At 38.5% G+C, this 26,951-nt stretch overlaps 3 protein-coding genes across 9 annotated transcripts in view; all 3 read left to right on the top strand.

Annotated features, from left to right (window-relative positions):
* col23a1a (collagen type XXIII alpha 1 chain a) overlaps positions 1 to 10,961 on the top strand; it is a 146,574-nt gene extending 135,613 nt beyond the window's left edge. For 2 of the 7 annotated variants that reach the window (XM_042493729.1, XM_042493726.1), the window contains 21 exons: positions 117 to 143; positions 656 to 709; positions 796 to 855; positions 982 to 1,026; positions 1,132 to 1,209; positions 1,409 to 1,432; positions 4,354 to 4,398; positions 4,514 to 4,558; positions 4,701 to 4,781; positions 4,866 to 4,919; positions 5,096 to 5,170; positions 6,303 to 6,329; positions 6,416 to 6,475; positions 6,837 to 6,908; positions 7,006 to 7,032; positions 7,134 to 7,187; positions 7,286 to 7,372; positions 7,568 to 7,666; positions 7,973 to 8,011; positions 8,204 to 8,212; positions 8,806 to 10,961. In XM_042493729.1, coding sequence (XP_042349663.1) covers positions 117 to 143; positions 656 to 709; positions 796 to 855; positions 982 to 1,026; positions 1,132 to 1,209; positions 1,409 to 1,432; positions 4,354 to 4,398; positions 4,514 to 4,558; positions 4,701 to 4,781; positions 4,866 to 4,919; positions 5,096 to 5,170; positions 6,303 to 6,329; positions 6,416 to 6,475; positions 6,837 to 6,908; positions 7,006 to 7,032; positions 7,134 to 7,187; positions 7,286 to 7,372; positions 7,568 to 7,666; positions 7,973 to 8,011; positions 8,204 to 8,212; positions 8,806 to 8,856 — 1,113 coding nt within the window. In that variant the 3' untranslated portion in view covers positions 8,857 to 10,961. Of the gene's footprint in view, positions 1 to 116; positions 144 to 655; positions 710 to 795; positions 856 to 981; positions 1,027 to 1,131; positions 1,210 to 1,408; positions 1,433 to 4,353; positions 4,399 to 4,513; positions 4,559 to 4,700; positions 4,782 to 4,865; positions 4,920 to 5,095; positions 5,171 to 6,302; positions 6,330 to 6,415; positions 6,476 to 6,836; positions 6,909 to 7,005; positions 7,033 to 7,133; positions 7,188 to 7,285; positions 7,373 to 7,567; positions 7,667 to 7,972; positions 8,012 to 8,203; positions 8,213 to 8,339 lie in introns of all 7 variants that reach the window. The other 5 variants (XM_042493728.1, XM_042493727.1, XM_042493730.1 and 2 more) reach the window with 5 other exon arrangements.
* A 4,454-nt stretch (positions 10,962 to 15,415) lies between these two features.
* rack1 (receptor for activated C kinase 1) lies at positions 15,416 to 20,999 on the top strand. Its single transcript, XM_042493299.1, has 8 exons — positions 15,416 to 15,632; positions 17,182 to 17,353; positions 18,785 to 18,932; positions 19,442 to 19,537; positions 19,715 to 19,825; positions 20,144 to 20,284; positions 20,531 to 20,641; positions 20,887 to 20,999. Exons 1-8 carry the CDS (start codon positions 15,524 to 15,526, stop codon positions 20,950 to 20,952), a joined length of 954 nt encoding a protein of 317 aa, XP_042349233.1. The 5' UTR covers positions 15,416 to 15,523; the 3' UTR covers positions 20,953 to 20,999.
* A 2,117-nt stretch (positions 21,000 to 23,116) lies between these two features.
* nme5 (NME/NM23 family member 5) lies at positions 23,117 to 26,436 on the top strand. Its single transcript, XM_042493839.1, has 5 exons — positions 23,117 to 23,430; positions 24,503 to 24,708; positions 25,882 to 25,982; positions 26,081 to 26,199; positions 26,299 to 26,436. The coding sequence occupies exons 1-5, from the start codon at positions 23,305 to 23,307 to the stop codon at positions 26,371 to 26,373; spliced, it is 627 nt and encodes a 208-aa protein (XP_042349773.1). The 5' UTR covers positions 23,117 to 23,304; the 3' UTR covers positions 26,374 to 26,436.
* The last annotated feature ends 515 nt before the right edge of the window (positions 26,437 to 26,951 follow it).

Below are 26,951 nucleotides of genomic sequence, written 5' to 3'. Positions count from 1 at the left end.
TTCAAATCCAGTTCAAGCAAGCTGATGTTGTCGTTTATGAAGTACTATTGTAAGTCTGCTGTGATGATTTGTCTTTCTCTGGATAATCATGGTAACCAAATATATTTCTGCCTCAGGGGCCACAAGGATCGCCTGGGAAGCCGGTATGATAATTAATAGATTACTGATCTTGACTTTACTTTATTTTGGGGGACAATTAACCCCCAAAATAAAAAAAAAATCCTAATTTTCCTCTTACATGTGGTGCTATTCATCAATCTAGATTCTTGGTGTGAGTTGCTGAGTGTTGGAGATGTTGGCCATAGAGATGTCTGCCTTTTGATTTCTGGGAAGAGACGTTGCTGCTGAGTTTTTCAAATGTATTTATTTATTGGCACTTTGAGCACCACAAGCTGAGTACTATTTAGGGCCATTATACTGGAGAGAAGGCAGACATCTCTGGGGTCTATATCTCCTTCACTTGGCAACTCACACCAAAACAATCTAGATTTATAAATAGCAGTACACATAAGAGGAAATGTACATACTAATGATTTCAAGATGAACTTTCCATTTAATTCAGTTTGACTTGCTGCAATCTGCTGTTTGCAACAGATGTATCATGTAACCAAAAAGTTTGTACTTTTGACATTTATTGCCTATTATGAACTGACAGGGAGAAGATGGTGAGCCTGGCTATCCAGGACTACAGGGTCCTCCAGGAGCGAAGGTACAGATTACCGTTTATCATCAGTTAGAGAGAGTATTTAAATGTATTTCATGTATTGACCTTGAATATTGACTGTGTTAATACAGGGCGAGGCAGGTATGGGAGAAAAAGGAGAGAGAGGCATGGATGGACTCCCAGGATTAAAGGTAGAAGACCGATTGCATTTAAACAATAAACACATCAATATAAAAAGCCATAGCATAATTTCTACACCACATATAAATGTTAAATATATCTATTTACTAAAAAATGTCGTGTGTGTTATCAAACAGGGAGACAAAGGGGAAATAGGAGAGCAAGGACCACAGGGACCCATGGTATGTGTTTGACCTCTCTAACATTATTCTGAAAGAAAGACTTATAATATGATTTTCTTCAGTTGTTTATTATCTCTCAACCATATGTGTCTGTCTCCATCACAGGGTTATCCTGGCGAAAAAGGCGCCACAGGCTCCTCAGACATCATCGACTTCAATGGGAAGCTTCTGGATGCTTTCCAGGTGAGTGATATCGAAGCATCAGTGAGACCAGATTTATGGTTGCATCAAATACTCCATCAAACATTTATCACAAAATCTCAAGTTAGGCGTCAGACAAAATTTAAACAAGCCCAGAGATGGTAGCGTGTTCAGAAACACCTCTGAAAATTTTATTTTTTGAAACCCCTAAACTGAACATGTCGCCATTTCCTCTCGACAGGCCATCGACACCATCAGTGTTTCGGTAATCTGCTGTTTTTTATGCATGGTTTTGGTGGAGTGTTGAGTAACTAACACTTATCGTATATTCACATAAAGTTGCAAAGGCACATCCCACCTGCTTCAGCCAGTGGATCTTTGATTTTTTGTAGATGCCCTCTACCCAGAACTACATTCTTCATATGTATTGGATGTCACTCTGGAGGCCACATCTTAAGAGTATTACTGGATGTCTCTGGTTTACTAGTCTACCAGACTCTCTTGCGTATTCATTTGGGAGAAAACACACAGCCCCAGCAAATATAGTACAGCTGGGCTCTTTTATCAGATAACGTATAGCCTAAAGAAGCATGCTTAATCATGCAGAAAAATCAACAGACTTTGTTAGATTGTTCTGAGTGCATTTTCATGCTATGTATCCAACGTGCTTCAAAAGATGTTGGCTGTAACTTGCTGTAGGGCAGCATGGTGTTTTTTTGTCTATGCATTTGTGTTTCAAGTAACTGAGTGCACAAGGGGAATGCATTGGAGAGGATGGAGGGGACCCCTCATAGTTGGTACAGTCTCAGTTTCACATCCCTCTCATACACAAGACCCTTTGATTCTGCCATGTACCGTGCTACATGCTAATAACAGATGACTATCTCTGCAGTGGAGTGTGTATTTGATTAAAAACCACTATGCACAAGGTCCCCTCGGACCTGATCTGAAATGGGCTCCTGCATGCGACGCTGTGGACAGCAGCATGAGATGGTTACAAAGGAGTCGGTGAAAACATGAACCTGAGATTTTTATCAAAAGCCTCTTGCCAACGTGGATCAGTTGGCACCAAATCACACGCAAGGTCTCAGCGAGAGTTATATCTCCACGGAGCAGGGAGTGCTCGTTGGCCACACAGCTTGTGTTATGACCCGTTCACCTGTTTGTGTGAAAGGAGTTATTAGTTTCATCTGTAGTGAAGTTTTGGGTGATGATGAATTTGGTTCAAACCATGCTGAAATTGGTTGCTTGCTGGTATCATTCATTTTTCAGCTTTTTGTGTAATTATTTGCATGAGTAGCCTTAACTTTCTATTGATGAAATATCTCAGATCAAACAACTGTTTGTAAACATCTGTTGGTTTTCCATGACTTAAATGGAAGATAAACCACAACTTACAAGTTAGAATAAGGGGGAGAATCAGCGTGTACACCTCCGGGAGGGAATACGGGCTTCTTTTTTATGACTTCAAGATGGCCAAAGACTTCAGAGGGAGAAGTAACAAGTGTGACCAGACGTAGAGATTATGGAGCACGATTTAAGATGCTGTCACTCATCAACCAGCACTGAATGGGATGGGTATGATATGCTGTTCTTCATCCATCAGTGTTAGATAAAATAATGCGACTGCTTTAATTCTCCTCCTTTTGTGCAACGGTCTCATCCTGCATCAAAACAATCAACAGAATGGAAAATTATGCCAGGCTATTGTGTACCACAAACCACATTCAGCACAATCTTTATGAGATAAAATTGCTTCAAGTTGGTTTGGATCAGCAAACACAGTCAACGAAGAAGTCATTAGCTTTGTTTACTGTCCAGCATGCATTGTGAAATCCATCAGCTGTCTTTGTATTGTTTTGCGTTGGCCCATGTTCAAGCTTTATGGTTTTTCTACCATGGTAACAAACAATGTAAATAGTCATATATACACCACATGTCAATGTGACTGTCTGCAAAAGACAGATGTAATAAAAGTGGCTATAATCAGTATTTTTACCGATGGATCACATACTTGTAAGCGTTCATTTTAAGTGACAAACCCACAGAGAATTATCCCCTCAACTCTCTGGAGCTTTCCCACAAGTTTCAGGGCTTTATTTATGATTTTCATTTTTAGCCACAGTAGCCAGCCATTTTCAGCACAACTCTCTGCTCTGTGCTATCTGCCAAGCACCAAACAGCAGACAGGCAAAAAACTGTGAGCATTTAGCAGCTGAAGAGTCAGCTAATTCCTCAGTATTCAATGGGGAGCAAAAGATATATAAAAGATTGTTAGACAGCCATTTATCAAACACAAACCCGACTCCAAACAAATGCTAATGTTGCTCCAAGTCTGCTGGATGTGCAAATAAGCCACTATTTTCGAAAAAGTTTTCCATATCAATTAAAAGGAGTAGTGCCAAAAAAGCATTTTTCCCCATAGGCCATCATTATAAAGAGACATCTGTAAAACTGTTGACAGCACATCCCCAATTTCAAACAAGGTCAGTTATGGCTTTTTCTGTTGTGAATTTTGATCCATGGAAGTTTTATATTTGTAAAACTTACTTTGAGTTAAGAAAAGCAGATTATACATCTTTGAAATTGGGGCAGCCAGTAGCTCATTTGGTAGGGTGGGTGCCCCATGTAGAGAGGCTATGTCCTCGCCACAGCGGGTGCGGGTTCGGTTCCAGCCTTGGCCCTTTTGCTGCATGTCATCCCCTCTCTCTCTGCCCCTCTCAATCTTAACCTTTCCTATCTACATAAAGGCAAAAGCCACAAAAATAAAATAAATAAATAAATAAAAACGTGACATCATCACAGTCAAAGCCAGGGGGAGAAAACCTGGAAGTTAGAAACTTATTTGGCGTATGCGGCAGGCAAGCAACTGAATAAGAATCATCTTGCTGTCTGGTATCTATTTTTATTATACATCAGTGGGTGGGCTGTGTGGAGAAGGACACGCTCCCTATGTAGATATGAAGGGCTCGTTCTAAACTTACAAAAACACAATTCTTAGTTTCAAGTTTTCTTATATACTGATAAAAACATAATTAATGAGTACTTTATTCCATTTCTGACAACAGCTTGTTGGTCAAAACAATATTGCAGCCAAAGGATGGAAAAATTATATTTCAGTGTAAGATTGCACACACCATAAAGTTTATCAGGGCAATTACAGACTTGCTCATTGTCTTTCTGCAGGGCCCACCTGGACCACCTGGACCCCCAGGCCCTGCAGGGGAAAAGGTAAGGGGCTCAGTCATCTTGCCAATGGGGCTTAATAAAAACAAAGTAGATTTGGCATTGAAACCTGGGTTTGTGCTGCGGTGAATGAATATTTTCTCTCTTTGTCATCTTTCAGGGTGAGCTTGGTTTGCCTGGGCCTGCAGGAGTTGACGGAGAGAAGGTATAGTTTGCGAAGATTACCTACAAGCTGATTTAATTTCTCATACCAGTTTCTTTTTTTTATACATATAGTGGTTTGAGAACTTAGTTGTTTTTTTCCAGCTGCTCCTGAATGTGACATCTCTACTTTATTTTGCCTTTAGGGACCTAAAGGTGACATGGGTGAGACAGGACCGCCTGGCGAGAGAGGAGAGAAGGGCGAGATGGGGCTCTCTGGGCCTGCTGTAAGTAGTGACAGTAAACAAGTTTCTCTGATACAGAAACAATGACAAAGACATAAACAGCTCCTCTCACTCTCTGTGGGTCAGGGTATGGACGGACACAAAGGAGAGAAAGGCGACTGCAGAATTGATGACAACCTGGTTAGTGTAACACAAGCAAGACAATGTTCACTCATATGTGTATCTGATCAGTGCAGAGCCATAAGGGCTAAGGACTGAACCTGTAATTGTTCATGTTTTAGCCCATTTATTATGTCACTGTAGACTGTTGAATAATTTTTTTGATCTCTGACTCTTCTAATTTCAATGGCACTCAGGTTCAGATGATTTCCCAGCCAGGCCCACCGGGCCCACCGGGCCCGCCGGGGGTTCCCGGGTCCCCTGGATCCATGGTGAGTAGGGGAATACGGGATAAGGGGACAGTTGGGTCGTTGTTTTTTTTATCAAGTTAGAAAGAAATGCTCACACTTAACTACACCTTGTTAACTTTCAACATGAAAGTGAAGACCTTCCGACTATTCCTCAAATTTTAATTCAAAGTTTTCAAATTATTTTTGTCTCTTTTGTTATTTTTTTTTTCTACGATAGTGTTTTTAGTTTTTAGTTTTCCGCATACAGAAAACAATTTGTTGGACCGATAATTTTTTTTTTGGCCTTTCAGTTTGTGCTTGTGTTAGCTGTCTGAATGTTTGTTGGTAACTAGCACAGGAGTCCAAAGAGCATCCGCTCACTCTGAAACAGTTGGTACAGTATTCTTTGTCATTTATACCTCGTTCCAAATTAACCAAAAGTCGACAAAACAAGACAAATTAAGACTCAATGTGAAGTTACTGAGTGAAAGTTTACTTCACGAATTTCTTATAATCCTACCTTCAACCCCTGAGCATATTTTGAATGTGCAGAGTTCAACTATTAAACTTTTTTTAATTCTAAAGTTTATGATATTGGCTTTTTGTGCAAAATGAAAGAAACTCAAAAGTCTATATAAAACTAGAGACTTTATACAGCCTATGGTTATCACATTGAGATGATAGTTATAAATTGAGACCCAGACAACAGCCAAATTCCATATTTTAGTAATTTTTTATATATATTTTAATTAAATTTTTTCTGAAAGAAATATGTGAACAAATTTGATTGAAAATATATGTTTTTAAATTAATACTACATTTTTTAATTTTTTTTTTTTTTCAATTTAGAAAGCCCAGAACCAGGTCGGTGTCCCATTTCACTGTACCCACTGACCCAGCTATTCGATAGAGGCTGAATTTTGGGAAAATGTACTACTTGTACATTGTGCAACATTGTGCCTTTCATGTTTGGGTTGGGCTCTAAAAAAATAATAAATTTCAAGCAGACACCTGTGTCTGTTCAAGTAATAGAAGGTTATTTCATCTCGATACAAAAATGTCCCGACCTACCGTGCTCTAATATTCACTATCCTAACCCTGGTAGAAACTAGTCAAGTCAAGTTTGTTGTTTACACCTGTAGCTGTCACACTCAAAGTGCGCAATGTTTTTCAGGGGCTGCATGGAATGCCTGGTCCTAAGGTAAGACTGCAAGACCGTGCATCTATTGTGTGGTAGAGGCCATGACATGTTGTTTGTCACTCACTGTTTTTGTCTTTGTAATGCAGGGTGAGCCTGGATTCGGAATAAAGGGAGAAAAGGGGGACTTAGGTGCTCCTGGACCTAGAGTAAGTGATCCATTATTTATTTATTTTTTAATTGTTATTTTTTGTATTATTATTATCATCAAAATTATTAAATTGCCTGCTGCCATTAGACTTTTTAATGCCCTAAAATAGCCATTGTTTATCATATTTTTCAGGGGTGAGTATTTTTTTTGTGTTTATTATTTATCATTTATTTTTAAGATTTTTTTTCTCCTGTGGATAATTACAGAAGTGCTTTTATGTTATGTGTGGTTGTGTGTGGTTAGCTGCAAATGAACTGCTGTAACAAATGCAATTTCCTGTGAAGGATTAATAAAGTATCTACCTAAAAACATGATATACCATATCAAGATGGAGTAATAATAATGTACTTTACCTGCAGGGATTAGATGGTGCCGCGGGCTCCGCTGGGCCTGCAGGATTAGTGGGTCTCCCAGGTGCAAAGGGAGAGAAAGTGAGTACACCATCATTTTCATTAATATGTTAACTTGTTTTTTTTATTGTCAGTAAAACATAAATTATGGTGAATATGTGTGAATGTGTGTTTGCAGGGCAGACCAGGGGAGCCTGGACTAGATGTAAGTTTCTCACTGGGTTTCAGTTGTTTTCAGTTCAACAGACCTTTATTCCATGTTCAGTGATAAGCTGCCCTCTGACCTATTTGTGCTTCTACATCCAGGGTTTCCCGGGCATGATGGGAGAGAAAGGTGACCGAGGAGAAAGAGGAGAAAAAGTTAGTACAGAACCCAGAGAGAAATACTTTATCTTCAATAAAATACACACAATCCAATGTTTATTTTCCTCAACATTTTTCTCTGTCCTCGTGTCCAGGGTGACAGGGGAGGAGTGGGAAAGAGAGGTCTGAAGGGCCAGAAGGGAGAGCAGGGTCCTCCAGGCCTGGACCAGCCTTGTCCTGTGGTTAGTCCCCTCCAGACACAAACACACACACACACACACACACACACACACACACACAGAAATACTGCACATTTGTATCAACTTTCTGCCGCTTTCCTCTCACCTTTCTCCTCCCAGCACTGTTTCTGTCATTTTCTGTGTTTCTTTTTGTTTCCTCCTCAATGCTGTGAATGTGTAACTGGCTCTTGCTGACAGGGCTGTGATGAGACTAAAGGTGTGTCTGATGAGGCAGGGCTTTCTTCCCCTCCACCTCCTCCTCTTCCTCCTTCCGGCCCTGAGGCCCCCTGTCCTTTGGTACAGTATCTCTGCCTCCTTCCTCCTGCCGCATTACTTTTTACGCCTCTACAGTTGCTTTTCAATCCAAACACTTTGTTTCTTGTCTTATTTGTCTCTCAAAAATTATGCGTTCTTAATCGCATGTAGAGAGAACAAATGTTTGCCACCATAAAGAAAGAGTTGGTCTTTTTAAAATATGCTTATTGGCTTTCTGGTATCGAGTTAGGTGATATGTAAATCAGCAGGACTGTAAGGTGTGTGTTAGCGTGCATCAAATGACATGTTCTTTCTTGTTGTCATTCCACTGCTGTTTTCTCTCTGCAGGGACAGGACGGGCTGCCCATACCAGGCTGCTGGCACAAGGTGAGTGTCAAGAGGCCTAACTGTTTTTTTAAAGCATATTGTAACTAATGAGGTAATCAGCATTTTATTATGCGACAGCAGCTGGCACAGTCAGGGAACAGCAAAAAGCTAACACTATGTCCAGCCAAAGCATACATTATGACTCAAGGATTGTGAGCATTAAATTCACTGCTTGACTCTGGTTTGACACAGGGGCATTTTGTAAGTATATTACAGCGTGTGAGCTTGTAATTTTACAGCATGAGTGGTTGAGATTAGTAAAAAGTTAAGTTTGGATTTTAATTTGATATGATACTAATAATCAATCCCAACTATTCTTCTTTTGCAGTGATGACTAACCAGCAGCATGGAGTCTGTACATATTGATATGGTATATATATTGCAATTGAATACTACACCAACAACCCACTTCCTTTTTTTCCTAAAACGTTTTATATAATATATTGAGATTTTTTTTTTTTAACAAGGACATTTTTGATTCTACAGTATTACAAAAACTTTTTTAGAGATCCCGTGTTGTTTAGAATGCAGCTATGATTTTAAAGAGAAGAAACTGAACAGGCAGTTGGACTCTTACTTTGAAAGACAGTCCAGATGACAGTGTTGGAGTGCCTTGACAGTCTGGCGGCCTAACTAACAAAGCCTGACTTGCTGCCTGATTGTAATCACTGTGTGGATATAACTGTGTGAGCGTTCAGCCAGACTCATGGATGTTTTGATGGATGGACAGATCTCTTTGGGACCTGCAGATGAGGTGGGTCAGTACTCTCTTCTCCTCTCTGTTTTCTAAAAAGGAGGAAATGGCGAGACAGAAGCTCAAACGCAAGCGTCTCTCTCAGCCCTGAAGGGACGCGGGGCCTGGTGGAGAAAAGACACATAGACAGGCAGAGAGCACAAGGGGCAGATTGGCCTTTATGAAGCAGAGCAAGTCATGCCTCAGTGTCACACTGAACACTCAGATCCTCCGTTATGGAAACTGTCCAGGAGGGGGCGACAGAGAACCCTGCATTTCCACATCCACCTGAGAAGAGGCACTCATGGCTGATGATGCCACGCAACAGCTTGATAACCAGTCAAAGTTATTTGGGAGTCACTGACGTCACTGGCACATAAGGAAGGATTTTACTTTACACATACATTGAACAAGTTGTGGTGATCTCTTGTACGGCTGTTTTGTAAAGATTTTCACTAATTAAATGCATGATCATAACAAGGCAAAGTATTGTTTAGAATCCTGATAGCTTGTATGACTTGTGGTTCTTCATTGAAACCTCAAAAGACAGTTGATTCATTTGCAATAAGCAGCCTTTAATAGTCTTTCCATTTTAATAAGCCACTCAGCGACGTCGGTAAGTCTACCTTTTTATGGCTTACACTTTTGGCAGTGGTGACTTGTATGTTTTTTGTTATACTCTTACCTATCTTCATGTCCAGTTACATTTTGCATTCCTGTGCATTGCCATGTTTGTGGAATATATAGGCCAGATTTGAAGGAACCACTTACAGTATTTGTGATAAACCAGTGTTTCAGTTGACAAATGATTGCCAATCAAATTATTTTTCTTAATAATTTCCTATGTAACTGATGCCTTTTGACTGATCATAATCATTTAATCATTGATGAAGACATGTTTATTTACCGTTGTCCAGTTTGCTCTGGACAACAGTGTAAGTTCTTGCTGCTGACTTAAATGTGTGTTGTTTGTTTGATATTTTTGAATCAATATTAGTCATTTGGACTGAAGGACTAACAAAGTATGAAATGAATCAAATGTATACGCAACCATTGTTCGGAAGAAGGTTTATAACTGTCACTTATTTAGCATTTTCTGTGCGTGCTTTTTTTTTTTTAAATTATCACAACAAGTTTTAGCCTTTGCTCTCCAATGACTTTTATTGATGTTTTGGTCTTTGTAATACATTTTTCTCAGATGGAATAATTTCTTGGTGCTTAAATACTTATATGTACCCATTTTAAAGCTCTGTTTTGCATATTTATATGCATTTAAATGCAAAACCACACACATGTCCACCTTTACACCTGGATTGTTGTTTAAAGGAACATTGAACAAAGGAAAACAGTCATTGTATTTGGGTTTATGGATGTACCGTTTTGAAATATTTGCATTCATGTATACAGGATGGAGTTTTCATAGAATCACTGTTTTGTGCCGTTTACATGGACAGAAATACATACTCACATGAATGTAGTGGTGCCCCTATGAGGTTGGCCAGGTGGCACCGTGGCCCCCCGATACAATTACTGGCAATATTACTTAAAATTACAGTCTTTAAGAATTTATGGCGCATTTTTAAAGCTAGGTAGTGTTATCTTGAGAAACTAGGTAACCTAAGGCATCCATTGGTGCCAACCATTTTGACATAGCTTGTTGAAAAGTAATGCTCCAGACTTAGGCTAAATTTTGTTGAGAGAACAACTGGCAGGGCCGTTTTCAAAGGGGTCCCTTGAACACTCTCATCAAGATATCTGAACGAAAATGGGATCTACCCACAAGTCACCGAGTAGGCTATTTCCCAGTAAATGTTTTGTTCCTTACACTCAATGTATTCCTTCAGATTAAAACTGTATATTTGCTTTTTAAGGAAAAGGACAACCAGCCTATTTGAAAAACAATGAATCACAGTATATGTACAACAGATTAAAGCAGGATTGTTGTGAAACTCAAAATGTTATCTATACCAGTTTTGGTTTATGCACATCAAATAATTATATTAATTGTCAAATAAAAAGCAAAGTATATCAGCATGTGATTCCTAACTCTCCATATTGACATACTTTTCAACTTGCCTATATACTTTAACAGCATAAGCAAGTTCCTAAAATTCAGTTTTGGTTTTGGTTTTGGTGTGCCACCTGAAGATTTACAGTGCCCCTGTCTTGCCCTGATGAAAAATCTTTGGGGGCAACACTACATGAATAGAAAATTCAGTTTAGTTTTTTTTTTTTTTTTTTTTTGTGGATATATGTATGTTCTTCATTGATACATTGGTGATTTGCATTTTTTGCTAGAATCAATCATATTCAGCAATATAAATTCTGGTTAATCACTAGGGTTAACTGGCAAGCAATCATTTGCAACATTTTTATTGTCAGCCTGAATATGAACAGTCAGAGTGTTTTATCTTTGGTGACCATCAACACACAGACTGGTAAACATTTCTAATTCCAATGTTGTGCCTACAACCAGAAACACTGCAGCACTTGCAAATTTCAAACAGGGTCAGTATTAGCGTAGTTTGAAATACTTTTGTAAGCATGATTTTATACATATTCTTTACATAATTTAGAGGAACACAAAGAGATATGTGATGTATGAAAAAGTAAGGAACCGAATTTGGTTTTCTAATGAGGTAATTTCTTTCAAGGGCAGTGTGAAGAGGGATAACAGTGTTGGTTCATTTCTTACTAAATCCAATAAACACATTGCACATTACAAAGAGGATATCAGCATTATCCTCTTTGTAATTTTGTAACCAACAGGCTCATGTTATGCCTCAATGGTCAGGATGAAGGCCACATATCTCTGTAGTAATTCCTGTTTAGGTCTAAAATGACAGTGCATAACATAACTTTGTATCAGATTTCTTTGTGCAAGCATCTTTTTACAGTATATTTACAGTATAACAAATCAAAACACCATTTCCATATCAGCTGTATGAATATGATGTGAACTCTGACTTAATGGTTTAAACTTAGGAAGGTTTTGTAAGAAAGATAATCATATTCAACATTACTGCACCACTCATTTATGAAATTAACGGTATTAGTGCAAAAAAAAATCTATTAAACAAAAGTCTGGAAATGAGTTGCATATAATTAAGCTGAAATAGAAAATCTGACAATAAAACTGTATGTTGACTGAGAAGTTACATTGAAAGCAGAATGGTTTACTGTAAACCACATCATTCGTAGCATTATTTCACTGGAGGCTGATGGTTATCTGTCATTTAACATGTTCATATGTGTTTATTTCTTTTGCAGATTCTATCAGTTTCAGGTTTGAGGTTTAAAGCAGCCAGTAAATGGCACGGCATCTGAATACAGTTTGGTGTTTTAGCAAGTCATATAACACAGTATTAGCTTGACTTTGTTGGGATGTTTTTTTTTTGGTTGTGTATTTGGTTGTAAAAGAATTAAGCTATTTTTGTAATTACTTGTCTAAGAAATGTATAACATGAAAACTGGTTAACTAAACATCTAAACTGAAGTTAAGTCTCCAGTTTTATGTTTTTTGTCCATTAAATCATAATCATGTTAAATTAATTCTGTTTCATTCAACATTAATATTGCATCAAGATATTCTACCAACCCTATATCATACTGCATGTATTAAAAGAAGTAGACACAAAGCATTTTATCATCCAAGGAAGGACATTAATATGATAAGAGAGAATATAAGCCACACAGAACCTGTAACAAATACACATCCATTAATTGTCTGTCAGTTCATCCTATTCGGGGTCCTAAGGGGCTGGAGCCGATCCTAGCTGACATTAGGTGAGAGGAGGGGTACACCCTGGACAGGTCACCAGACTTGCTGACACTTAAGCCTCATTCCCACTGCACAAAAAAACCTGCTAACACCTGCTTACATTTGGCTTTTTAATGCAATGCGAATGCGTACAATCGGCATTCACACCTGGGTCAAATGACTGCAGTAGACAGGAGTTTTTATCGCCTCTGTCTACGATTGGCATTGACGGAAACACAACAGCAGAGTGAACGTGGTAATTTCAGCTCCTTAACCAGAGAGATAAGATAACATAACACTTGTTACCATCCATGTCCTCCTATGCAGCACAGAAACATCGATCCAATTTAGTCTGCACCAAGTTTGAAAGAAAGACTGAATAGGTAAGAGACATATAAAGAAAGGTAACCACCGTAAAGTTTTTACAGACCTCTTTTCATGATTTACAGTTTATCTGTTTTATGGTCTGTGACATTGAATGGACATACCAAAACAACCCTCCCTACACACACAAAAGGCATACTCATCTGCTGCAGATCTGTGTGCAAGTTCTGCAGGATGACCCCCTGTACTTCTACTGTTCTTTGAGCCGAATGTTAACATCCCCATGCTAACATGCTCACATCGACAATGATACCATGATAATATTTGGGTAGTATTTACCTGGCTCACCAGCTTAGCATGGTAGCATGCTAGCTTTTGCTAATTGGCTCTAAATATGAAGTACTGCTAAGGATGTTTTCAGCTTTTCAGATAAGCCCTACCACAAACCAAAGTACTGGACATTTTTTATGGCAATTCACAAAGTTGTTGAGATTTTTCAATAAAAAACAAAAATGTCAGTATTCAGAAATAACTATGGCTGTGTTCAAATAAATTCAGAGAATGTTGCCTTTAAATTTATTTGACGGTTTCTGCTGAATGTGTTTATCAGTTACTGCCGCCTTGCTGTTGACCTCTGACGCCCTGTGGAAAGCTCCAAATCAGAAGAGCATTTTATTACCTTAAAGTAACTCCACAACACAAAACAACACCAGCAGGAAGGCTAATTTTCATCCAAATGGTGCTGATGGCTGTGTCCGTGTTTCTTTGGACCATCTGTCTTAAATATGCCTATAAGAGGGACAGAATTTAGTCTGTTACCCATTAAGCCAACATTGTTACAGTTTAATAAGTTCATTGTTTCTAAGAGTACACAACATGTTACACAACTAGTTGCAGTCGATCCATGGGGAATGGATTTCTTTTTAATTTTTCAAATTGTTAGTTTGAAATTAACAAATAACCTTACTACCACATTTGTTATAGTCAAGGACCATCTTGGGGTCATCAGGATCATGGGATCTATGTTGCATGCATCTTAACTATTAATTAATTAATAGTTAATCATCTTTAACTGTTAAATATAAGGTTTCTTTTAAAAAAAAAAGTTTAAATGAAATGTTACCATTAATATTGATTATGTAATAGCATTTGATTTTCAGTAACATCCATAATGTGTGAAACCTTGCCACATAAAAAATGCACCTTTGCAATATTTGCATTAAGCATTAAGGGAAACCATAAGGATTATTTAGCCTAAGAAATATGATCTATGGATTAAAAAAAAGATGATCAGATGATGATATTGTTTATGATATTATTAAACTGCTAATAAGCAGTTTAATTTATGGTAAATTTGTTTTTTAACTGATTTGGTTATAGTTTTGCAAGGACAACAGTTACAAAAAGCTGATAAAACCCAACAACTACATTAAAAAACATCTCGACCATTTCATTATTTTTTGTTGCTATAGGCCTATTTTTGTCACTTATTTTGACTTTCATGGAGTAATGTAAGTACCCCAATTCCTATCTAATTTTGTTGTGTCATTTCTTATGGTGACCAGTTTATAAACCTGTATCATTTGCAACATGTTCATGAGGTATTTCTATCGCCTACAGATTTAGTATAATAGTCCTGATGTGTTTCTTATTTTATTCAGACTTTATTAAATGTGTTCATGTAGCCTACAAAATCCAGGCGTGGGCTACATCACTAAGAAATACACATATTTTTGTCATTACAGTGCACCTTAAAAATGGAGCCTACAATAAACATCCCTATTTTGTAATATCCTAAATAACTAAAATGCTCAGGGACAATGTGATGGAGTAAAAGCAGGTTATATATTTTATTTAGTAAATGTAGTGGAGTAAAAGTTAAAGTAATATAAAAACTCTGTAAAGTACAGAACCTTCCAAATAATTAAGTAGCCTACTTTGACAAATTATTAGGCTATCAGGCTACTTTGTTACATTACACTACTGCAGACTTTTAGAATTTAGCAACAATGGTGGAAATGATGCAACAACACAATCAGAGAGCCAACAAAAAAAAAATGGAAATACCATTATAATAAAAATCAAGATAGATAAAAGGATTTTCAAGGTTCAAGATAAAAAATGTATTGTTTATCAAATTGTGACAGAAAATTGCCTTCAGTTAGGGCTCAAACAACATGAAAAAAAAGCATTCACACCCATGAGACTCACTTAAAATCACATATACATTTCCATAGATCAAGAAAAAACACACGTGCAAAACTAAATTAAAAAAGCAGTGACTATATTGCCTTGTCTAAAAAGTATATTGCAGTGGGAAGAAAAGAGTTATAAACAAAAAGGCCCTAAAAACGAAAAGTAGAAAACAATCAATTAAACAAATAGGCTAGTGAGCACAATTTAGCAATGCCAGAAAACGGAACTAGATATAAATATATGCAGTATTTTAGCTTTACAATTAAAATGCTCTACAAATTTTAGCGACTACAAATCAAAAACCGTAATATTGTAAGGAGAAAGTATGAAGTCCACATTTCCCAGAAACCTTTGCGGGCTGCTCACCCCTCATAGTTTTTGCATCCGGGTCCGTACTTCCTTTTCCTCTGTGCCTAGATGCGATGAGGACCTAGGTTTTTCTGAACCTCAGAAAAATCCGAATCCATCCTTGTAAAAGGCACCACCGAACTTCGCCAAAATGACCGAGCAGATGACAGTGAGGGGGACCCTAAAGGGGCACAATGGATGGGTCACCCAGATCGCTACGACGCCCCAGTATCCCGACATGATCCTGTCGGCGTCCCGAGGTGAGGCCTCCCCCGCCGGTTCCGCCAACATGGCTAGGTTAGCATTAGTCAGCTCGTAAGTCTGCGACTGTAACGTACGGCAAACGTTAAAACTGGTGTGTGTGGCAGGTGAAATGTGTGTAAACAGCCCCTACAGCACTTATTCTACTGCGTGCGTACTGAGACGCACCAGCTCAGGAGGACTCGGTGCCGTTAGCCAAGCTAGCTAACGCTGTCTAACGTCATGAGTGAATTAGCGTCAGATATCCACACTCCCATCTGCGACACGTGTAATAACACACTAAGTGTAGTGCAAGTGCAGTCAGGTGGTAAAGTGTGTGGATATGGTGACATTCAGCTTCTAACTTAAGTAGAGTTAACCTGCTGACTGTTTGACAGCTTTCCCCGTTAATGCATGGGATCATGCCCATGTTTCTTAGGTCCCCATTGTAAGAGATTGATAAGGGTCATGTTTGCAGTTATCAGTGCAGAAGAGCAAACGTAAAAGGAAAAAGGCGACTTGGTTCATCACTGTCTACAGACACGAAACTGTGTTAGACACGTTTCAATGAGTATAACATCAGAAGGATAGACGTTGTAGGTGAGTGACTACAACATGTTAAACATTTTACTGAGGGGAAAAAGCATATTTGAGAACATGAAACCCTTTGAAAGGTGTCCTTAATGTGTCATATTTAAAGTTTATTGATCTAAGGAAATGGGACCTTAGGAATAGGGCTCTGTGATGTGTTCTGGAAATAATATTTCAGCGAGTTTGGGTAATATCGACAAAACTCTGAAATATATTTAACTTATTTCAAAAAGATGCAATGGCAACATTATACTTGTTTTATATGTTGACATGAACATCTCAGTTTGCTTTTATATTCAGTAAAACATCAAAATATTCTTTAATTTCTAGTCTGGAAACAAGAATATTGTCGGGTGAGATTCATATTCTATGTTAAATATAAATGGTACAAATAAACTCAACCACAAATTATTCATATAAACAGTTGTAATATACAAAAAAAAATGTGAACTTGTATCTGTAATTTTTAAGAACGGGGTGTTTCTTTCTCTTAAGGAAAAATTGAAATGAATGACTTATTTACTCCCATCTGAGACCCAACATCTCCCCCAACAGCTCTCTCAAATCCACATTTAGTTCCCAAACTAACTAGCAGACATAAAAGTCATGTTTAAATCTAAAATACAGCTGATTGACAGGGCATCTACCTTTTGCAGCTTTACCTTCCTTCCACCAATTTCTCCTCTAGTCTTCCCGCTGAGGCAATTTCACTTCCAGCCGTGCTTGTTTTGTTGCCAGGTATAATGGTATGAAAACATTTTGTGAACAAGCTGAACATTGCCATTATCATAAGACTTTTCCTTATCAAGTTAAAAATATACCAGTGTTGTTGTGAGTGATATGATATGGCACTCCCCTACCTGGAGACATAAATTTGCTTCCTGCACTCGCTCGATGACCACATGTGATCTTTATCTGCTCTCTACAGACTTACTATGCGCACCGGAGTTAAAACTAACCTGGGTGTTTGTTTTCCAGACAAGTCCATCATCATGTGGAAGCTGACCCGTGATGAAACCAACTATGGCATCCCCCAGCGCGCTTTGCTGGGCCACTCTCACTTTGTAAGTGATGTGGTCATCTCATCAGATGGACAGTTTGCCCTGTCCGGCGCCTGGGACGCAAGCCTCCGCCTGTGGGATCTTACTACGTAAGTGCATATCTCTTCAGTACTAGTCAAATGTGTTGGGTTTAAGGAGGTAAGATGCCTCCTCTGTGTGTTTACTAGAGATGGTTTGTTTGCGTTCATGTTTAGCAGGAATGGTGTCATTTCTGGCAGGAATTCTGGATGCATGAAATCAGTTCTTACCTTGGCTCTCTAACTATTACAAAAAACAAAGATCCCCATTGTTAAAACTGGCTTCAAAAATTAATAATTTAAGCTATCAAACTAGGTGAAAAGCAGGTGTGTACAACGTTGAATTCTTGACCTGAGTCTGGTGTAGCATACCCACAGGAACAGCAAAGAGTTTTAGCCAAAATATCAATGCATGCATTGAATTTGGTCATCTTGGTAACACTTAAATACGTCTCTCATTGCCATGCCGCACCAGGTCTGCATCAAACCTTTATCCATACTGTCAATAGATAAATCAGATCCAAGTTGTGTGGCCAGATACTTGGGTTGACTTTGCAGCAACATGATGTATCTTACATGGACAACTTGGTTACATGTGACATGCAGGCCAAATGACTGAAAAATCTCTATATAAAATCTTTTAAATTATACACCTTAGTAATTATGATTGATAGATAGATAAAATATCTTCACATAAGAAATATTGATTAACCAACTTGTAATAAACCATTTTTTCATGTCACTTGAAGTAAATGTGTGGCTGGGAGGTAGTCATGGAGCTGAGGATCTTGTGTTCAGCTACACAAGAAGTCTAATGACCAAATTGATGCTGCAAACAATAACTCTGCTAGTAAATGGTAAATTATCACCCAGTTCTTACATCCTTTTCTGCTGAAGTGTGCATCTGCAGCTGTGTACTCACTGGACCATAAAAAATGTAATGCAGTGTTTAAGATATACTTTGCAGGATTTTCCTGATTAAAAAATAGCATGTATAGAATCATACAGAAGTTCATCACTTATGACCCACGAGAAGTGGGATTGGGTGTTGATTTTCTGTGGCGACTTTGCCTTCATCCTTATGTTTGGTGCTCGCCATGTTTCAGGCCATGCACCTCCACAGCACTCAGGTGAGCTTAGGGCTTTACGAAAAGGTACTGACCAGGTGCCAGATGGTTGGCTTTTACTTTTGCTTTCTTTGGGGAGTGTGTTTAAAAGAGTGTTTAAATCAGTCAATCGGGCATAGTATATCTTTTAAAGTGCCATGTTTATGGATGAATGATGGTGCTAGTGTTTGGCCTTTAACAAAAAAATAATACATCATCTCTCTTCAGTATTAAATTTCATAGTAGAAATACATATACAGAAAACTGGTTAAATGAGCGTGTGTGTAGTTTTTGGAAAAGTTCTTGCAGGTGTAGCTGTAGTGATATTAGACATGCTTCCCTTTTTTGGAGTCTCTCAGAGTTTGATTTCTGAAATGTTGGTGCATTATTTCTCCAGTGGCAGCACCTCCCGCCATTTTTTTGGACACACCAAGGACGTTCTGAGCGTGGCCTTTTCTGCTGACAACCGTCAGATTGTGTCTGGCTCCCGAGACAAGACCATCAAGCTGTGGAACACTCTCGGAGTCTGCAAGTACACTATTCAGGTGAGCCGCCAACTCGTGTTGACGTTCTTCAGAGTAGCAGTAGGACTCTTTCTACCAGGGGAACTAGATTTTTATGGGTTTACATACTGGGTACTGTGCTTTTCAGAATCATAAGCAGAAACTTGGCAGTCCCTACTAGTTGAAAAAGCCAAAGCTTGCTCGTTTATTTTTACTCATTTATTTTTTGTCAAATACAGTTCAGATAGATATTACATAGAGTATGCTGTTTCTCCAGTCACAATGCCTTTACAATGTTAGGTTTTGACAACAGGAAAGATATCCACCATTGCTGTGCTTGATAATCATTCAACAGATGATACAGTAACCTTGGTTGGTTGTATATAATCTATATTTCAGGTTGCCAGTGAGCTGTAAGAGAAGATATGTCACTTTAGACAGAAATGTTTTTCTACCTTGTTTGATTTTATTTGGACATTAAATAAACAAAACAGTGTTGGGTAACCAGATAATCTTACATTGAGTTCATACATATGCACTTTGATTTGCAGGATGAGGGCCATACTGAGTGGGTCTCAAATGTGCGCTTCTCCCCAAACAGCAGCAACCCCATCATTGTCTCCTGCGGCTGGGACAAGATGGTCAAGGTACGTTGTTCTCTTTCAAAACTCCTTTGCTCTTGCCTCTGAGTTTGTGGCGTGAAAAAATAACCTGAATTTAAAAAGTGACCTCCCCACTGATGAGAATTTTTAAGTTAAGCGCGTAACCCATACAGCTTTCTACTACCACAGATGTGACACAGTCTGCCTGTCCTTTGCTCCTAGGTGTGGAACCTGGCCAACTGCAAGCTGAAGACCAACCACATTGGCCACAGTGGCTTCCTGAACACAGTGACCGTCTCTCCTGATGGCTCCCTGTGTGCATCCGGTGGAAGGGTATGAACTAAACTTCTTTTTTTTATTTTTTTTTATTGTAGATTGCCACAGGATGGTTTTCCATCTTTCCCCTCCGTTCTGTAATCAACTGAAGCACCAGCTGCAGGTTTCAGCAGTGACGAAAACTTACAAAACATCTGTTTCACAGTGATGATAAAAGAGGCTGTTTCTGAGTGTTACCTGCACTTTAAAAGGTCATTGTGTTGGTGCTGAATATTATGCAACAAACTCCCCAGAGGTTAGCTATTAAAGCCTCATGAAAATATCCTACATATCTATATTAATGTGGTTATGAAAACTTTCTCTGTTCTCCTGTAGGATGGTCAGGCCATGCTGTGGGACCTGAATGAGGGCAAGCACCTCTATACCCTGGACAGCGGTGACAACATCAATGCCCTCTGCTTCAGCCCCAACCGTTACTGGCTGTGTGCCGCCACCGGCCCCAGTATCAAGATTTGGGTAAGAGGCCTTAATCCTAAATATCTCATGATCAGTATACAGTCTAGAAGAGCTATAGTACAAAGGGCAGTGACGAAACTTTCAATGCCATCTGTATTCCTTGATGATAAAGAGGCTGTTTCTGAGCTCTAGCCTAGACCAGTGTGTAATTAATGTTGGATGCATTAACTTCGTCATCTGTTCTTTGCTACTTCTGAGCAGTTACTCATTGCTCTGCCTCCTGTGGTTTTTTTTCTCCTTGTTTAGGATCTGGAGGGCAAGATCATTGTGGATGAGCTGAGACAGGAAGTGATCAGCACAAATAGCAAGGCTGAACCCCCACAGTGCACTTCCCTGGCATGGTCTGCTGATGGACAGGTACAACACGTTTAGTACTGTAGGAACTTTTTTAGCACAGATTTCTGTCTATCCCAGTAATTGTTGTTGTGTTCGACCCCCAGTGATTATACCCATTCACTTATAACTCTGATGTCTAATGGTGACAGTCCTGCAAATATGAGGGGCACTAGAAACACTTACTTGAATATTGATGGACTCACTGTAGGATTTTAATATCACAGAAATTGAGTAATCCCTTTTTCCGTATCCCTCTTTCTTTTCAGACCCTGTTTGCCGGCTACACTGACAACCTGATCAGAGTGTGGCAGGTCACTATTGGAACTCGATAAGAACTTTTTATCGAAGCAACTTTGAATAAAAGACAGTTTGAAAGGAACGTGTGCCGTCTTGGTTTCAACACTGTCTGATATTGGTGATTATAATGCATAAAGAAAATGTTTATTACCAGTAGGAGTTTTTTTCCTTAAACAAATTGTATAGTGGCAGGAGGAATGGCAGTACATTACAAAAATTCAGTAAGGCAATAACTCAGAAGTAGTATTTGATAAAAGTTGAAATGGTCCATTAGGAACTTGATTTAAGTTTGACTAAGGAAAAATCACAAGTGAGAAAGACATGACAGTCATTGTGGTTACTTGAATTTGAGGGTAGAGTGTTTCAATGTCTTGAGATCATTATACACCAAAATCTGGAGTGAAGGGGCGCCCGGTAGCTCACCTGGTTGAGGGCGACCCATGTTCAAGGCTGTGTCCTCACAGCAACTTGGGGTTCAACTCCAGCCTTTGCTGCATGTTGTCCTCTCTCTCACCCTTTCATGTTGATGCTATAGTGGTGTTGACTCATCTGTCCCCCTGAAATTGACAAATGCTTAAAATTTCCCCCCAATATATTAATTAGAGATAAAAACAAAAACATGCTCTCCTACAACAGGCAAATGTCCATTTCACCTGTTCGAGTATTATGTTGTACTGCAGTTCAATGTGTGGTTTGTTTAGTTGGTGCTGCCGTACCCCAGCAGAGCACAGCTCACCAGCCTGTTAAACTCAGGATCAGTTTTTAATTACATTAGATTTGTCAGATAGCACACATGAAGTCTGAGTAATTTATAAAGACTGTAGCAGCTTTCATTTATCACATATTCACAATGTATACAGTATATAGCTGTACTTTATTATGGTATATGATGTATGAAATTAGTTTTCTAATGTTTTGGGGGGTGGGGGGAGGGGGGGTTTTGGCCCCCCTAATTTTGACAATGTGGCCATTACCTTGCTTTTTACACTGCCCCCAGCCCCCATGATAGGGGAGCTCTTAACCTGGGGTCAAGAAAAGCATCCACATTGACACCATCCAAACACATCCCAAGTGGCTTTACCTTGACATTTGCCCAGGGCTTGCTGACCCTGGTCCAGAGCATAGACTAGCCCTGAGGTTGCAAGGTTATTTCCTGAGAATGGACTTAACCCGGGGCTAAAAGTCTCCAATGTGAAACTGGGCTAAGTAAACATTATTTTTGAATGTTACCATAAGCTCTGTGTTCTAACTGGCACTTAACCTGGGGCTGGTTCGAATGCAGGGCAGACCTGGTTCTAGACTGCATTAAGAAATGGTGGTGGGTAATATGAGTTATTCTTAGGTGCGTATGCTGAACTGTATTATGTTTTTATCCAAAACTTTTTAATAATCAAGCTCAATTTTGTACCTTGTGATACACTATGGCTGAGTTGCTCAACTTAGGGCCTGTGGGCCAAAACTGCACCCCTCAACCATTTTCTAATTGATAATAGAAATAAAATGATTTGCTCTGGGAATTGTCACTATACTTTTTGTATACAGAATATGCCAGAGTGCATAAAATGGCATCAAAACAGAGCTTGTTTATAAGAGTGTCAGTGGAGGATACCCTGCACCCCTGACAGAGGTCCTAACTAAGACCCCAGTGTCCTAAAATTCTAGAAACGTTCCAAAGTCCGAGAAAGATCCTAAAATCCTAGAAATGTCAGAAATCTGAGAAACGTCCTAAAATCCTAGAAATGTCCTGAAATCCTAGAAGTGTCCTAATGTCTGAGAGATGTCCTAAAATCCTAGAAATATCCCACAATCCAAGAAATGCTATATCCTAGAAATGTCCTAAAATCCTAGAAACATCCTAAAATACTAAAAAGGTGCTAAAATCTGAGAAACATTTTAAATCCTAGAGATGTACTTAAATCCTAGAACCATGTATGAGCAATTTGTGTATCCTTGCTTTAGTGACAATAACTGCCCATGGTGATTTTTTTTTCCGGGTCTAAAAATGCCTGTTTAGCATTAGTGGGGCTGGTGGTGCAGTGTGACTTTTATAGCCCTGGGCCTCAGTTAACCGTGGTTCAACAATTCATGTTTAGAGAGGGTCTGCAGAATGTAATGTGAAAAGCGTTTTGCACATTGTATGACTTGACCTGCCTGTCTTGCCGTAGATTTAGTAAAGGTATCCTAGCAACTCAAACAGAAATCAATACCGAAGTGGTCTTAAGACAATTTTAAGCTACTTATTACATTTACATGCTACATTCAGTGTTTATTGTAACCGCATTGTTACTGCTGTAAAGCTTATTACGGCCTAAATTAAGGATTTAGTTGACAGGACTGACAGAAAGTATCGTAACTTTATCAGTTTAAGGCGGCAGACGCTTGAGAAGATGGACCAAACTTCATATCCTCGCATCTATGTGGAAACAACTCTGGCCCTCATCAAGCCAGATGCCATACACAAAGCTGAGGAGATTGAGGACATTATACTGAAATCGGGCTTCAGTATCCTGCAGGTTGGTTGCGCGTCTGATCGTCTGTGAACTGTAGGACGTGTTAACTTCAGGGTGTGCTGTAACGTTATCGTGTCGCGCAGGGTTTAACCCCAGCTGATAATTTCCGAGAAAGTAGTTTGATTAATTTTCTAAGCTGCCCAGACATGAGCAAGTAGCCTAACGTGGGGCTGATTTTTTTTTTTTTTTTTTTTGTGCATATACTGGCTGACAGTGGTGGAATGTAACCAAGTACATTTGATCAAGTACTTTACAACTGAAAGGCACTAGTACTTTACTTGAGTATTTTAATTTTCTGTCACTTTATATTTCTGCTGGATTATATCTTGGAGGCATTGTTGTACTAATTACTCCACTACGTTTATTTGATAGCTTAAGTTATTAGTTACTAACAGATTGTGATTAATAATACAAAATACAATCAACTAATATATGGTGTATTAATATAGACTAAGCATCCCATTTGTTTAAAGAAATTAAAATTAGCTCAAGCTTTACCAGCTGTAACATTAAAGCTTTGAACACATTGATAGGCTATATCAGTAATTATAATACAGTTCTGAAATATTATTTTTGAAATGGGCCAAATTCTGCAAAATGAATAGGCTTCTTTTACTTTAGGCACTTCAAGTAGGCTATTTTGATGCTTATACCTTTGTTCTTTTACTAAATTAAAAAATTGAATGCAGGACTTTTACTTGTAATAGAATACTTCTGCACTGAGGTATTTCTATTTTCACTTAGGTAAAAATTCTAAATACTCATCCACCACTTTTGGTTGATTTGTGATAAGAAATTCCAGTACAGAAATATTTTTGAGGCAACCAACAAACAGAAATACTTATGTAGTTTGTCCACCAGATAGTGCTAACAGTGTCCATTTCAGCAAGGTACAAGGCTGATTTGTTAGAATTTGTTCAAATATGTCTAACAGCGTCTTAGCGTTTGTTATTTAGATAAAACAGAATAAAGCACAATGAATCGTCAGACTTTGTCAAATCCCTAAGTATTCTGATAAATATTGACCTTTGAAATCCAATAACTTTAGTTTGATACGTTATTATTTCTGTGTTAGAGGCGGAAGCTGCAGCTAAGTCCAGAACAATGCAGTGACTTCTACGCAGACCAATATGGGAAGCTCTTCTTTCCGAGCTTGACTGCCTTCATGAGCTCTGGCCCCATCATCGCCATGACCCTGGCCCGGGACAACGCCATCGCCCACTGGAAGTCCATCATTGGGCCTGTGAACAGCGCCAAGGCCAGAGAAACTCATCCAGGGTGGTCAGTCTCTTAATTTTGGCAGTTTTTGATTCAGTGTTTTGTTTTGTCGTCTTTTCTTTTCCAAATTTTTGCTTAGAAAAAAAGGCTGGTACAAATAAAACAGACCCTCAGTACATTAAGAAACACTCTAAGTATTATTTCCCCAACCACAATGTAAGCTCTATATTTATTCCATATATATACACACATTAGTGTGTGTTATTAGTGTGCTACGATAATTAAATAATTCTGTGATATCGTGGTGCCAGTCCTTTGGTCAGATAGATTCAGTTTATAGATTCACCGTGCCTTGAGAGGACGGGTCATCCTTTGACTTAGTATCATGATTTATTGTTTTTAGTGATGCACAATAGAGTGGTGAAGTAATGAGTCCTAAAATGTGGAAGTCTGTTAGCCTTTTAGCATTTTCGGTTACCTCGTCTCAAAGTCTCTGGGTTTTTTGAATGGGTTTTTGGCAAAATGACTTAAATATTGTCTGTGGGTAACACAGGCTAAAGATATGTAGATGTTTTGTTCTACAAAAATAAATATGTCCGCTTCAATCAGATTTTTTAACTTTTAAGGTTTTACTGGTCTTAAAAAGGGCAGTTGCTAACAAATGGCTAAATGGGACTGCAGTGTTTGTTGGGGATGTTTGACGTCATCACACACCAAACACAGAAACTGATTAAACCCACTTGTCCGCCTTTACAGCTTTACAGAGTCACACTCGAACTTGTAGATTTATCTGTTTATAATATTTTTCGATCGTGTTTTAACATGTTTTCACAGTGTTTGTAGTTGTGACGTTTAAGTCATCCAACTTCTGGTGAGTTAATTTACGCTTGAAAACACACAAAAGTGGTGTTCATCTGTGAAGATTATCGTGTTAAACAAAACGTGTAAATCTCATAAACTTTAAAAATCCCATTCAAAAATACCATAAGGTTTTTGACAAAGGAACCAGTGTGATGCCAACTTCCTGGTTGGCCTACAAAATTGCATCATCCCTTCACCACTCTATAATATATATCAGTATCGGCAGATATTCACTTTAATATCAAATATCATTATATATATATATTTCCAAAAAAAATCTGTATTGTGCATCCCTAATTGTTTTTACCTAATGTGGAAAGGTAAAGGTTTGGCCTGGCTGAGATATTTATATGAATGTGATGTGTTTTCCCCCAGCCTTAGAGCAAAATATGGCATTTCTGACCTTAAAAACGCACTCCATGGCAGCGAGTCATTTCATGCAGCTGAAAGGGAGATCAAATTCATGTTCCCAAACTGTAAGTAATACACACAACCACACCATTTTGTTCTTTGAATAGAAATGTAACATTGAATACTTACAATTATGTGCACCCCACATGATTTCTCTCTGCAGCTGTAATTGAGCCTGTTCCTTCGAGAGAAGCCACAAAGGAATACCTGAGCAGGTATGTAAACCCAACTCTGCTACGTGGACTCTCTGACCTCTGCAAGCACAAGCCTCACAACCCCTGTGTAAGTACTGGATGCTCAGTATTTGCTGTCACCATGTTATTTGCTGTTGTTGAGCTTTGGTCCACGAAACATCCTCATCTTGCACATTTGTCTTTATAGATTTGGCTGGCTGACTGGCTGATCAACAATGATCCAAACAAACCTCAAATATGTGATGTGGAAGATGCAGAATGATAACAGGGAAAAAAAGAGGGACAGATATATGACTGGATGTTTGTTTTCAGAACTATGATGAAATAAAATGTCATTTTCAGCACTTTTTGCTTTCTGTTAAAGTTGGCCTGTTTACTAACCATTTGTTCTTTATTCAACACTTATTTGACCCCTTGAAAAATGGATTAACATCACTTTTCTTGTACTGAATTCAGATGCCCTTCACAAGTATTTAAACCATTGAACCCTGAGAATATTGGTTTTAAGTCTTTTAAAATGTGGGAAAACAGCAATGAACAACTTGCCGAGAAATGTCCCGCAAATTGCAAGAAAATAGAGGATTTCGAAAATTATTTTTAAAAAGTTAGGGAAAAATGACCAGAGAACTATTTTTGTAGTACCATGAATGTATATTTACAAATATTTCAAAGAATTATTATTATTTTTAAAGCACTTCTTTTTCGAGGTTATTTCCTTGTTTCTTTTTGCTTTTTATTTCACTTTCCTTTTCTCCCACAAATTGTCAGGTAATTTTCTTGTTGGTTTTTTTTTTTTATTAATATTTTGCAAATTTTGGGCTCATTAAGTCGCTTATCGCC

The sequence above is a fragment of the Plectropomus leopardus genome, chromosome 9, assembly GCF_008729295.1.
Source record: "Plectropomus leopardus isolate mb chromosome 9, YSFRI_Pleo_2.0, whole genome shotgun sequence".
Taxonomy (NCBI): Eukaryota; Metazoa; Chordata; class Actinopteri; order Perciformes; family Serranidae; genus Plectropomus; species Plectropomus leopardus.
Note: the sequence above shows the minus strand (reverse complement) of the source record. Positions and strands in the feature narration are given on the sequence as shown.